Source organism: Polistes fuscatus, unplaced genomic scaffold, assembly GCF_010416935.1.
Source record: "Polistes fuscatus isolate 324 unplaced genomic scaffold, CU_Pfus_HIC Scaffold4, whole genome shotgun sequence".
Classification (NCBI taxonomy): Eukaryota; Metazoa; Arthropoda; class Insecta; order Hymenoptera; family Vespidae; genus Polistes; species Polistes fuscatus.
The window spans coordinates 11,185,168-11,199,102 of NW_025113118.1; the positions used below are offsets into that span (position 1 = coordinate 11,185,168).

General features: G+C 29.7%; 1 protein-coding gene across 6 annotated transcripts in view; it reads right to left on the bottom strand.

Annotated features, from left to right (window-relative positions):
* LOC122521219 (spermatogenesis-associated protein 13) overlaps positions 1–13,935 on the bottom strand; it is an 85,517-nt gene that overhangs the window by 47,121 nt on the left and 24,461 nt on the right. For 2 of the 6 annotated variants that reach the window (XM_043641750.1, XM_043641751.1), the window contains one exon: positions 12,190–12,592. The exons of the other annotated variants lie outside the window; for them this stretch is intronic. In XM_043641750.1, the coding sequence (XP_043497685.1) occupies positions 12,190–12,380 (191 nt within the window). In that variant the 5' untranslated portion in view covers positions 12,381–12,592. The remainder of the gene's footprint in view (positions 1–12,189; positions 12,593–13,935) is intronic. 6 annotated transcript variants of the gene reach the window in all.

Sequence of the window (13,935 nt, forward strand, 5' to 3'; positions counted from 1 at the left end):
CATTTTAAAAGGAACTTCATTGAAGGAAAAGGATCCTTTCTCGGGAGGATAGGGTAGGAGGGTGGAGAAGAGGAGGAGGAGGGTTAAAAAGAATTTCATGGGAAAGTTTTCTATATATCTATTTCTCTCTTTTTTCCCATGTTGATGATAGAGCAACGATAGGATTCCTTTGACGATCTCTCGATCGATTTCTCCGAGTCTCGTAAAAGAAAAGACCACCCACGTTTTAACGAAGCTATCCAAAGAAATTGCTGTTAGCCTTCTATTTGTCCGTTGGTTTCTTGCAGACGTTGTTGTTGTTGTTGTTCCATTAAGAACACATCGACTACTACCATTTCAACTAGAGAAACGAGACACCTTTGCTTTCATCATCTGGATGTAGGTACCTAAAGATCTCGTGAGAATCAGATAACTCTCTATTCTATTATCAACGTTCAAACAAAACGAGAGATAAGAAAAATGAAAAGACAATGAGAGCTAGCTAGCTCGTTCGTTCGTATCTACGAATCTTTGCTGGTAGACTTCGTCCTGTTGCTATCTAAGAGGAATCCTGTTTTTTTTTTTTAATATTAGCAGATGTTACGAAAAAAAAGATAAAAAAACCAAAAGAACAAGAAGAAGAAGAAGACATTCTCGGAATACGTTCCAAGTCAAGTATCCTAACACCGACCGGTATTCATAGAATATACAAAGACGATGACGACTACGAAGTAAAGAAAAAGAGACATATCCGTCGAACGAGATACGAAGTTTCACCTTCGTATGAAACACGAAACTGGCCGAGGCTAACCACATCCTTCCCGTGTGTTACACAGCCATTCAGAGTTATTCGATGTCACGTAGAAAATACGCGTGCCAGTGCACACCTGTAACCTGTTAACTTATCTCCACGTTTATGTATATGTATGTGTAAAAGTACCTATCTGTGTTTTTCTTTGTCTGCACGTGTATATGTATATTGTATATAAAAACCTATATACGAATATTATTTTTACAAGTAGGTATATCGTATATAAGTAAGTAGGTAAATTTATTGTATGTATGTATAATATATAAGTATGTGTGTGTGTGTGTTATTTTTCTCTTTCTATATATGCAAATATAATGCAAATAAAAAATAAATAATATATATATATATATGTAGGTACATTTGTGATTCTGGTATATATGTGTGTGCGTATGTGTGTATGTAAATGAACGTGTATTATATTCATCCATCTAGTTGACTTTAGCCAACACACAACGACGAAATGAAATAAGAGAAAGAGAGAAAGAGAATATGTTGGATGCGAACGACCTCGTAATTCCTTGGAATCCTTCGACTCCTAGTCCAACTCGTAATTCTCTCCGTAGGAAGCTTAAAGCGGCTAGAACTCGATCGGTAATCACGATCACGATCACGATCACGATCACGATCGATTCTTCGATCCTTCGATCTCTTCCTAGTCGAGTCCGAGTCCAGGCGACAGCGTTCTTCGAATTTATCGAATTGCCACCCTCGTAAAGCTGCATACGAGTCTTGAAGAATCATGATATATCGATCCCATACTGATCTTACTTATCTCATAGATCTTTAGTAGTTACGTGTACAGTGATACTAAATACAAACCATTGATCAAAGATTAATTACTTTTCTACGAAGAATAACGAATGTATTTCGTTAGAAAGTGGAACGTGTTCTTGACATTTCCCAAGATTAATGCTTTTCTTTATATTATTTTGTTATTTATTTAAGATCAGAAATATGGAATATGATTTAGTTTCTTTCGTTTAAATAATTTTGTCGGAAGTGTGGAGGGGAAAGATTAAATATTCTATTTTAAATACAATATTAAATATAATATTTGGAATTATATTAGATATTCAATTTAGATACGTGCAAGAAAAAAAGAAGAAGATAATAAGTGAGATAATTCATTTTCGTATTAAACCGTATATATATTTTTGTTTCTAATATTAATAAAATATATTATATTTAGCATTAAAGATATACATATTTTTTTCGTAACTTAAACAGAAACAAAGATACTTGCATGCACCCATAGAAATACATTTGAATATCACGTATACTAATCGTTTATTGAAAATATCGAAGAAACATATTTGAAAGTATTATTATAAATGGCAGCCATTTTTAAGATCACCGATAGACTTATTAATTCGATTAATTAACAATTTATCCATTATTGTTCCTTGTTCGTAACGTATTCCATACTTTAACTAACCATAAAAGAAATAATCTGAAGGAGACGATGTGATGTGAACGACCCCATAACTCAAGGGAATACATGGCGAACTCGAGCACGTTAATAGTCTTGTCCTATTGCTGCTGCATAAGAACGAGAAAGAGAACGTAATAGAAAGAGAGAGAGAGAGAGAGAGAGAAAATTGCACACAGTAATTGCAATTATAATGGCGACTATTTACCGATGTTTTCCATTGAATACCATACAAAATGACTTCATACTAATTTTCCACTTTCCTCATAACCCTCTAAAAAACACATACACGCTAAACAACATAAACTAAAACTACAGGCATTATTAAAAGTTATTTTACCGAGAGAAAATAAAAACAGAATAAAAATAAATCAATATTGGATTTTATATCAATGTTGTGAATCGCAATAAGTTACTATTCGATTCGAGATATGATTAATTTTGTGTGTGTGTATGTGTGTTTTTTAATTATTTTGTTGTTAACAAAATATAGACCCATTATATTACGTCGTTACTTTACTTGTTAGGAATGAAATGTTGAATTCGATGAAAGGACTTTTTGAACACCCAGTATATAGAAATGCATACTCGAAAAGTACCGGTAACATTATCATTATTCATAGATATTAAAATCACGTTGTTAAGATAATCATGGTTGGATGATGAAGGAGAAAAAGAAAAATTATATTCCCATCATGGTTGATAGTTTTCTGATAAGCATGAGTTATGTTATGAAACGTTAAACCAGGATATAGGTACTTACTTACTTACTTACATAGCTTAAAAGGTTTACTTTCATTAACGATGAACGTTGGATTTAAATACTGTGACGATTATTCGCGAGCTTGCCAATTTTCTTACTCGAGTGGAACGATCTCTTCTATGCATCTCACGACACTTGAAATTCTTTTGCAAGAAGATAATAAAAAAAAAAAAAATAGATAGAAAGTCGCAGAGAATGCATCAACGATGTGGAATATGACTGGATAAGTATTGACCCTGTCAAATTCGTAAATTTAAATTGAAACCTCTTTTTAAAACGATATTCTAAAAACAATTTACGAAAATTGTAACGCAATTTTTATACAACGCGATTTATTATCTCTCCTGGTATGAGCATGAATTTTTCTATCATAATGTTTCTTTTTTTTATAATCGTTAAACTTTATACGGATTAAATTAATCGTCTTATAGGAAAAGGAATTCGAGCGTATTACGTTTTTGAAAATGAAAATTATTGTTTATTATTTCTTTACTAATTTCTTTTTTTGTCGAATTTTTATAAAATCGCAGTTACACGTCGATTAGAATGAATCGGAAGAAAGAATAAAAAAAAAATATACGAGTGTTGAGAGTATACGAAACTTTAGAAATTAAAATCATATATTGTATTTTATTTTTGAATCTATTCTAATTACGTGCGTGCGCGTGTGTGTGTGTAGAATTGTTAAGAAATCGTGGTAACAGATCGATTAAAAAGAAATCGTGAAAAAAGGTGTAGAAGAAACCTCCCTCTAACCTATCTTCGTATTGTTAAGAAATAAACGTTTCGAATTGTCGAGAGACAAAAATTAATCTCTCACATTTAGTAAGACAATAATAACTTTTTCTACTTGAGATTGAAATAGTACGACAGAAGGGAAGGAAAGGTGACGACGACGATGATTCGATACCCTTTCATCGGGAAAGAAAAAAAAATCAAAAAAAAAGAAAAGAAAAGAAAAGAAAACAAAAAAAAAAGGTAGGAAAAAAGAAAAAAATCGCTCGCGGTTTTTTAGCGTTCTACGTGTGAGAAGAGAACTTCACTAGAGGAACAATTATCAAGCAACGTTGGTGGCGCGTTTTCGCGTTTTTATTGCAGAGACGTTTTTTCTTCTCTCTTCTAACGTGGCTAACGGCGCTCTACTTTAGAACAAATATCGCACGTCCTCCCACAATGAGTTGCACTTGGATTCGCGGACACCTGACCCAGTTATCCTCGACACGTTCGCGTTTGCTTACACGAGAGAAGAGAAACACTTTAAGTGTGTATTATGCACATACGTGTTTGTATACACGTGTTGTTATATATTTCTATCTGACCCCCCACCTCCCCCACCCCCTTACTCGTGTACACGACGTACGTGTAGGAGTGTGTGTGTGTGTGTGTGTTAAAAAGTAGAAGAAGAAAAAGAAAGAAAGAAACAAGGAATATGAACAAAAATTCAGAAGAGAAGAAAATAAGGAAGGAAGGAAGGAAAGGTCGAGGTGGAGGATTCTCTGTCATATCACGAGACACGTGAGATAATTTTATCTTCCACTATTTCTTTCAGTTTTGTTTTTCCTACTTTTTCGTATGTGGCTGTAATACATGGAGACCGTGTGTGTATAATACGCGTTTTATTTTCATCTTTTTCGATGTATGTATCATAATACCTATATCCCAACTTGTTTTATTTTTGTTTATTTCTATATTTCATTTGAATCATTTTATCTCGTTCATATTTTTCTTTCATTTCTGTCTGTCTTTCTTTCTTTCTTTTTTTCCTTCCTTCCTTTCGTTTATTCGCGTAGGTGTATGTATTTTTCCTTTTTTCTTTTTATATGCTCGTAATATATTATGAAATTAATTTATTTTTATTTCTATTTAATAATTTTATCCCATTCTAATTTATTTTTTCTTCCCTTCCGTGTGTCTGTCCACTACGGTGGGTGTGATTTTTCATTTACGTATCGTAATATTAATTCTTTTATTTAGCACAAAGATAAGAAAGAGAGAGAGAAAGAGAAATGTAAAGAATAAAAAATAAGAAAAGGTTATATTTAGTATATATTTTATCAAAATATATTTGAAAGCACGCAAATTGCGACCTCGTCAAATTTCCCTGAGAATAGCAAAAGCATGTTTATGTGTGTATAGATGTTTATGACTATATATATAGATAGAATGAGTTTAACAACGAAAGCAGGCCAATTTGCAACCACCACCGTGCTTTTAGAAATATCGCCTAGTTCGTTCACTCTCGTTCACTTTCTCTCTCTCTCTCTCTCTCTCTTTCACTCTCTAACGAATTATGGTAAAAGTGTTATGGCACACAAAGTGTATTGAGGATCACGATGGCTTGAAAAGCATCGAAATACATCATAAAATTGAGTTGTTGCTCTTCCAGAAGGGCTTTGAAAATTGTTACCTTATTCGAAAGATTTTTTTTTTCCTTTTTTTTTTTGTACTACACACCTCTCGTATAAACTTTCTTTTTTTATTCTTTATAATTGAATATTTTATAAAATAATATTCCCCGAAGATAGAAAATGTTATTTACACCCTTTTATGATAGAATCTATTGTTAAGGTGTTTTGGGATGAAAAAATATTTCAGACGTAGATCACCTTTTTTGTTTTTTTTTTTTTGTTTTTTTTGATGCTTTTCATTATAAAAAAAGAAAAAAAAAATACAAAGTTAGTTTTAAAAAGATATTCAAATATTCCATATAAAATAAACGAAAGACAGAACGATAAGTGTAATAATATTTTTCTGAATGATTTTTTTTCGTCTAAAATTTTGTAAAAATGAAAAAACTTTGAAACTAACGATAAGAACATTTTTTTCTATTATAAAATAAAGAAGATTCCAAAAAATAAAAAGTGTATAGAATACACGTACATTCAATAGTGCGACACGTGAATGTAACATAGCGTTATAAAAAGGTTTAGTCAAGGGATCGTTTTGAAATTCCTCGAAGACCTTTCGAAAGACGACATGGACATCGGTCGAAAACATCATTTTTAATACTAGGTGAATACGTGGAATGCATGAGGGAAAAGATCAAGAACATTTGTACGATCCTTTTCGTGTCGTGAAATTCAATGAGTGAAAATACAAAAAAAAAGAGGAAAGAAAAAGTTGCCATATCGATTGGGTCAATATTATTTAAACGTTCTTGGTCTGTCATTTTAAATAAATAATTCATATATCTACTAAAAATATTAGTTCGTAATATTAGTCAATTAATACGACTAATAATAATAAGACTTTACCCATCATTACAAACAATGATCATTCTTTTTTCTTTTTTGCAATATCAAATATTTGGTATTTAAAATAGTGTTAAATAATTATTTATACTAAAGTAAATTTTTTATACAGGATATCCTGTAAATCTGATCGTAGAAACGAATCGGAAATTGATTTTACATGAAAAATTCAACTCTTACTTATCTTCGAACCAAAGCCTTATACGAACAAATCCTATATTCCTACATATTTGATTTACAATTAATTTTTCACGTAGAACCTCCCGTTCTTTTGCATCACCAGTTACAGGACACTTTGTATATACCGATCAATTATTTTACAAAATATTGATCCCAAATTTCTATCGAAGATATTAAAAGACACCTATTGAAATGTTCGGTTTTTCTTCAATAAATTTTAAACTATTCATTACGTTGTATCTTGAAATAAAAATATATATATATATAATATTAAACAGAAATTAGTATTCAAACGCAAAGCTATCGAGAGATTTTTTCTATATTTTTTTTTTTTAATCTCGATCGAGATAAGCATACACGAAAAATTCTGATGGAAATAGTATTAATAATACTTATATAAAAAAAAAAAAAAAAAAAAAACTGGTGTGTGTACTTATGTACGCACGTAAGAAGTTATACTTCTTTGCCGTACCAAAACGAACATAACCTCAATAACCTCAAAATAACTTCAAAAAAACTTCAAAGAAAAAAAAACAATTATTATATATATATATATATAAGAAAGAATAAAAAGAAGGAAAAGAAATATCAAAATATAGATATCAGTCCACACTAAATATAAGAGAGATATATTGAATTACTTCACGCGTCAACAGTCATGGCGCGGTTACAGCATTAGTTCTCGCTTCGATCATTTAAGTAAAGCAGCGCTGAGTACGATAAGTACTTGGATGGGTGACCCGCTTGAGAAAAAAAGGGGGGAAGAAGAAAAGAAGACAACTTCATGCCGTATACTTGAAATCGCTTTGCCGCGCGTCGTAAATACTGACAAACTTCACGGTGTCGTTTTTCCAGCGCTCGGAATAAAATCACTCCCCATTACATTTTCCCCAACGCGCCAAAAGAAGTATAACTTCAAAAATGTTTCCGCTTTATTTTCTCACAGGTGTTAAAATCGAATTATCGATCGAACGATCGAATTTAAGCTTCGTGAAATTGCACGACACTTTTTAGTTTACTTCCTTCTTCGTAATTGGTAGAAGGAAGAAGAAGAAGAAGAAGAAGCAGCATCGAACATCTGCCGAGTTTAAGATCATTTAAGTAAGAAGAAGGAAAAAGGAGAAAGAAGAGGAGAAGGAGAGAAAGAGAAAGAGTAAAAAGGAAAAGGAAGAAGAAAGTTGAGAGATGTTCACGTAGAGTGAAGGAAGTGAATGTTGTGGTATTAAAAGATGTCAAGGGGTTTGAATTAGTGGTTGGAAGAGATTGCTAAAAGGGAAACTCTCGATGAATGTGGTAACGAAGAAGAAGAATAAGAAGAAGAATAAAAAGAAAAAGAAGAAGAAGAAGAAGAAGATAGTTACGACTTATGAATTCAAGTTTCTTCAGAGAATGATAGAAGAGAGACAGAAACAGATAGAAAAAGCGAAAGAAAGATTCTATGAATAATTTTATTCTGTATAAAATGTTTGAAGTATTTCCAAGATAACTACTTACATTTAATATCAACGTAAAATTTTGTTTTCTATATATCGAAGAACATTTCTCTTAATTCTATATTCTTGTTTGGCAAATTTTGTCCTTTTTTTTTATTTTAAAGAAAGGAAGAAGAACGGAAAGATTTTACGTTATATATTATAATCTAATAAACGATATGTTAATTAATATTTGAAATATTATATATATATAAATATTGTAATATTTAATATTTAAACACTATTACGCGTGGTCAAATGACCGGGTCTTGTAATTTGTAATAAAATGCGATAAAAATGCATTAAATGTAAATTATTTATTTCTAAATAAAAGATAAGATTTTTTTATTCGCTATTCAATTGGTTAAAATCTCATTTTATATTAAGATATATGTGTTATTTTTTCTAAACGTTATTTGATTGTTCACAATAGGAATAGGTATACATGAATTGTCGATAAGTTTTGTGTTAATTTATATATACATATAATATAATATAAAATGATATAAAAATTTATCTAATTTGTTATACACTAATAAAGACAAATATTTAATATCAACTGTGTGCCATTTATCCTTGAATCTCGTTATGTAAAGTTTCCTTGTTAAAGATAAAAAAAAAAGAACGATACAAAAAACGTGCGCGTGTACATACGTGTATAATATAATAACCAAAAAAAGAAAAAAAAAAAAAGAAAAAAAAAACACATACACGCACGTACACGTAGAACACACGATATTAATCGCGTTAATTATACCACGAGAGAACGAGGAATAAAGAGCAAAGTGGGGTTGAAGTCGATGAATGAACGTGGCAGATTAAATTGACCCTGCGAACCTTTTAACGGGCATATCCTATTCGAAATACTATACCGGTCAACAAGCTGCTCTAATATAATATAATGATAGACATTGACTAGTATGTTAGGTGGATCAAACGATTCTCTACGTATGTATATTATTTTACGCACGTATTAACATGATGATTAGTATGCATTAACAAAAATCCCTTTATAAACGATTTATATTATTGTTCGAGTATAATAAACACACATATGTTCGATCAATTGTTTACGTTCAACCTAAAATCATTTAACTAACACATCTATGCTTATTTCTTCTATGCGAAGAAAAATTTAGTATAATAAACACACATATGTTCGATAAATTGTTTACGTTCAACCTAAAATCATTTAACTAACACATCTATGCTTATTTCTTCTATATAAAAATTTTTAATATATTATAATTCTATTGAATACAAAAAAAAAGAAAAAGAAAAATCGATTACATTGAAATCGATCTCGTAAACGAATGACCTTGAAAAACAAAAAAATAATTATTTTACCATTAAACGTATCCCCGTTAAATCTTATTGTCGATTGTAAGGATTTCTTCTGTAAAATAATAATAATAATATAATGTAGAATAATTTTTCAAATATTCGGATTGAAATATTTAATCGAGTATGTGCGCGTATATGCATGCATACATTTCTATTTACGTACGATCCCATAAAATCCTTTTTGTCTTTTCATTAAAAGGATCAATGAGAGGAATCAAAGCCAAATTCGAGGATCGTTACGGATAAACGATATTCGTTATAATTCCATCTCCCTTTTGAAGTTTATTTTCCTATAACGATAACGCTTCAAAGAGATGATTAATTATTTATTTATCCACGGTGTTGTCGATCAAAAACGACTAAAGTCAAATTAAAAAAAGAATAAAAAGTATTCGAATGGAGGAGATCGTTTTCACTTTGTTTCGTATCCTTTGATTTGTAAAACATCCTCTCGCGAAAAAGATTAAGCGAATTGGACGGAATTAAAAATAAAAAAAAAAAAGAAAAAAATAAAATAAAAAATCCTTCCTTCAATGGGAATAAAAGAATGTTCAACATTTTCTTTTTTTTTTTATAATAATAATAAAGATAAAAATAGAGTATTATTTCGTTACTTTTTCATTTTGCAACGGTTGGGAGTGAAACTGGAAAAGTTGTCGGAAGAAAATGAAATTTGAATGTTTTAATTGGCAGCCTCCTCCTCCTCCTCCTCCTCTTCCGCCTCCTCCACCTCCTCTTACCTCACTTTTCTCACCAGGAGAACATTTTTACTCTTCCTTCGTATGATTCCTCACGTTTATTTACTTTTTTTTCACTTCTTTCTTTTTATCTCTCTTACCAACCAACCAACCAACCAACCAACCAGCTACCCACCCACCACCTCCTTTATTTAACTCCTTTCTCGCGTGCAAATTATTGAAGTTATTAAAGCCAGCAAAGGCCGCAAAAATGTTCACGTTCCCGACGTCGAATTCAACTGTATTTATCGATCGTCGTTCCGTTCGTTCGTTCGTTCGTTCGTTGACGTAAACGACGGAAATATAACTCGAGAAAATTGTTAAAAAAAGAAATTCTACGACATAAGAGAGTTTAATAATATTTTCAGATTTTCAATCGCACGACCGATAAAGTTTTGTTTAACGTATGATAATAGAGAAATAATTATCATCGAAATATAATAACGGGTTGAAACATATTTAGGATAGGATAATTAATTTATGGTTTGTATGGCAGAAAAATTTATAAAACAATGTTAGACTAATTTAATGGGAACGCATTAAGTTGTAATACAATTTTTTGTTCTCATGGTAGTTATTCTTCTAGATATTGAATTAATGAATTTGTACGAACAAATAGAATTATACGTGTTTTTTAAATGCATCGAGTTTGTTATAGTTTAATATTGTTAATAAAAGGTTTAATTAAATTGAATTAATTAGGAAAAAAAATGATTTATCCATCGATCTCTTATTATATTATCATTTAATTTTATATTACGATATAAAATATCGCTTAAAATTAATATTATTCTTTTGGTTTCAATGTAAATAAGCTTATATTTTAAAATACGGTATCAAAACAAGAAAAACTGGAAAAATATTTAATTCCATTATAAAAAGAAAAGAAAAAAAAAAAATATAATAAAAAACGAATTAACGTATAAGAGGATGGTATTAGGAAAAAGAATAATCCTAGCATTACGTATATACCATTTAATTAAATAAAGTAACTTTATCTAAAGGATATTTTTCATAAAACCATAAATGACGGTGAGATTTAACTGTTCTGATTTATATCCCGTCGTAGTACTTCGGCTTATCTCGAATGTCACTTTCTTCTCGTCAGAAATAAAAAGGGAAACAGAGAGAGAGAGAGTGAGAAACAAAGAGAAAATGTAAATCATATTTTTTTCATGACTAGTAATCGAAATTATCGCAAATTCTTGACAACTTATGCGTACCATTGTATATGCATTGTATTTACGTAAATATATCAAGAATAAAACACTATAAATAATTTATAGTTTTTAAATCGATAAGTCGCTAGATATCGTTCCCGATATAACTATGAACTTGAAGAAATGAAACATTTTCCAAGGGGTGTATTAATAAAATGCTTTATTTATTTATTCATTTCTTTTTTTCTTTCTCCCTGTACTTTTTTTTACCTGAAGCATATTTCAAAACAAAAGCTAACTTAGTTGTTCACGTGGGAAGAGTATACTATTCTTTCTGTAATTCTCTAATTATTATCAAACTATCCTTGAAAATAATTGTCTACATCTATCACGATATCAACCTAATTAATATTAATAGCGAAACAACAATGCTTTTTCTTCTTTTCCATTTTTTCCCACCAATGAAAGATAATCTGTTCTTTTATCTTTATTTTTTTTTTTTTTTTCGTTTAAATAAATTAAACTATATCTCTCTTACTTATTTTTTTGTCCTGTGTAAAATTAATAATATATTGTTGTTATACGAGTTTATTGTAATAATTATTTTGTTATATTCGATAACGCGAGTTCATTTAAATTTCGATATTATGGAATTTTCGTGAATTTTTCATTTTGAATTTTATTATTAAATTTATTTTTATTTTATACGAAAAGTTTCGAATCTTAACTAAAAAGTACTATCTTTTTTTTTTTTTAACAATACTGAGTTGACCTATCGAAAAAAGAAAAGAAATAAAAATCGTTTCTACATTAAATTGCAAGATTTTCCTTTGATAATATCAATTATTACTATTTATTTATAATATACATATAAACAATTAATTATCGATGTTATTATTCTTTAAAAAAAAATTGTTTAATCCTTATTATGAAACGTATATTAAAAATAATAAATAATAAATATCTCGTCGACAATGGAAAAAAAAAAAAAATAAAAAAAATATAGGGAAATGAAAAAAAAAATAAATAGAATCGCTAAGATAAGAAAAATTCTTATCCTTACTTGTCTATCTTGGCTCGTATCATGTTTTCCAAGCTACGAGCCTGGTGTGCTGGTAGCTGAGAATCAGCAAGTCTTGCAAGGGCCACTTCCCTTGGTAAGTAGGCGGAGCAGTGCCAGCTGTGCCTCCAAAATGTACTTCCGCTCACCCTTTCTCGATTCTTCACAGACGACACAACACCTTTCACACTCATTTCGCACTATAAACTTTGTCTCGAATTTTCCTTCCGTTAAATAATAATTTGTTAGACGATATTTTAAACCGTCGTATTAAGTTTTAACGATCTTCCCTTTTTCCACAATGTTTTTCATATATGTAAAGGTACGTGGTGTTAAGTACAGTCGATGTAAAAAGGTGCGTGTATGTATTTATATTTAATCACGTTTGCAAAACTTCGTTGGAAAACTGCGAAACAGATAAAACGTTTTTTTTTTCTTTTTTATTATCTTATTTTATTTTATATTTTATTTTATTTTATTATTGAATATTTCACTTTCGTTATTTACGATATCTCGATAACTACCGATAAAATTATAATGAATTATATTTCGTTCGATGCATAAAGTCAAAGAGAAATATATTATATATTTTCTCGTTTGCATAATAAATATTTCCTTCCTTCGACGTTCGAATGATATCTCGCGTTACGTAAAAGACTCGTTAAAATGGTTAATCTTTTGGTAAATATGATAACAGGTTTTTAGGTATAATTATTGTTATTCGCGTTAGTCGAAACGTTTTTTTTCTATTTTTCAAAATTTTCTAGTTTTTCCTGAAATTAATCGAGCATTCGTTAAAATTAACGTCAATTGAAATAATTTGAAGCTTTCATTTATATCGTTAATATTTTTCAAACATTTTCAATTAATATATATATATATATATTATATATTTTATAAAATTATATTATATTATTTTTTTTTATTTCAATGTATATATACATATAAATAATTTTTCAGTATTTTAAACAGATAACATACGTAAATAATTGTTTAGTATTTCAAATGGATGGTCATTATTTATAATAAGTGCAAAGAGTTGCGTCATAGTTATATGTTATACATACTAAACCTTGAATTTATTTAAAATACCAACTAAAAAAAATGTTGATAAATATTTTTACCGATAAGTATAGCAAAAAAATTAGTCATCGTTTTCCTAACATGGAGTAAAACAATTTCTATTTAACATACGTAAATAATTGTTTGATATTTCAAATGGATGGTCATTATTTATAATAAGTGCAAAAAGTTGCATCATGGTTATATGTCATACATACTAAACCTTGAATTTATTTAAATTACTAACAAAAAAAAAAGAGATATTGACAAATATTTTTCCCGACTTGTCATATTTGTATGGCAGACAAATTTGTGATCGTTATCCTAGCTGCAAGTAATTTAATTCCTTTTTTAACATAATGCATGTGCATGCTGATCCTCTACATACTGTCTGATCCTTTGTAAAGATTCTTTAGAAATTCTATCGATTTAACGAGAGGACGAATTTACATATGAAATAATCAAAAGCACGAGTTTAAGAAGGAAAAGTTACGAATAAAAAAAATAAAAAATGAATAAAGAAAGGATGGGAACACGAACCGCACGAACTCGTTTCTGTTCTTTCGAACCCTCCTTCCGTTTTCTGCTCGTTGATTCGACGCGTCAACTGGCAAAATAACGAAATAATTCACCCCACACAACTGTTCCTTTTAATTCAGAATCTCTGATAATAATAATAATCATTAG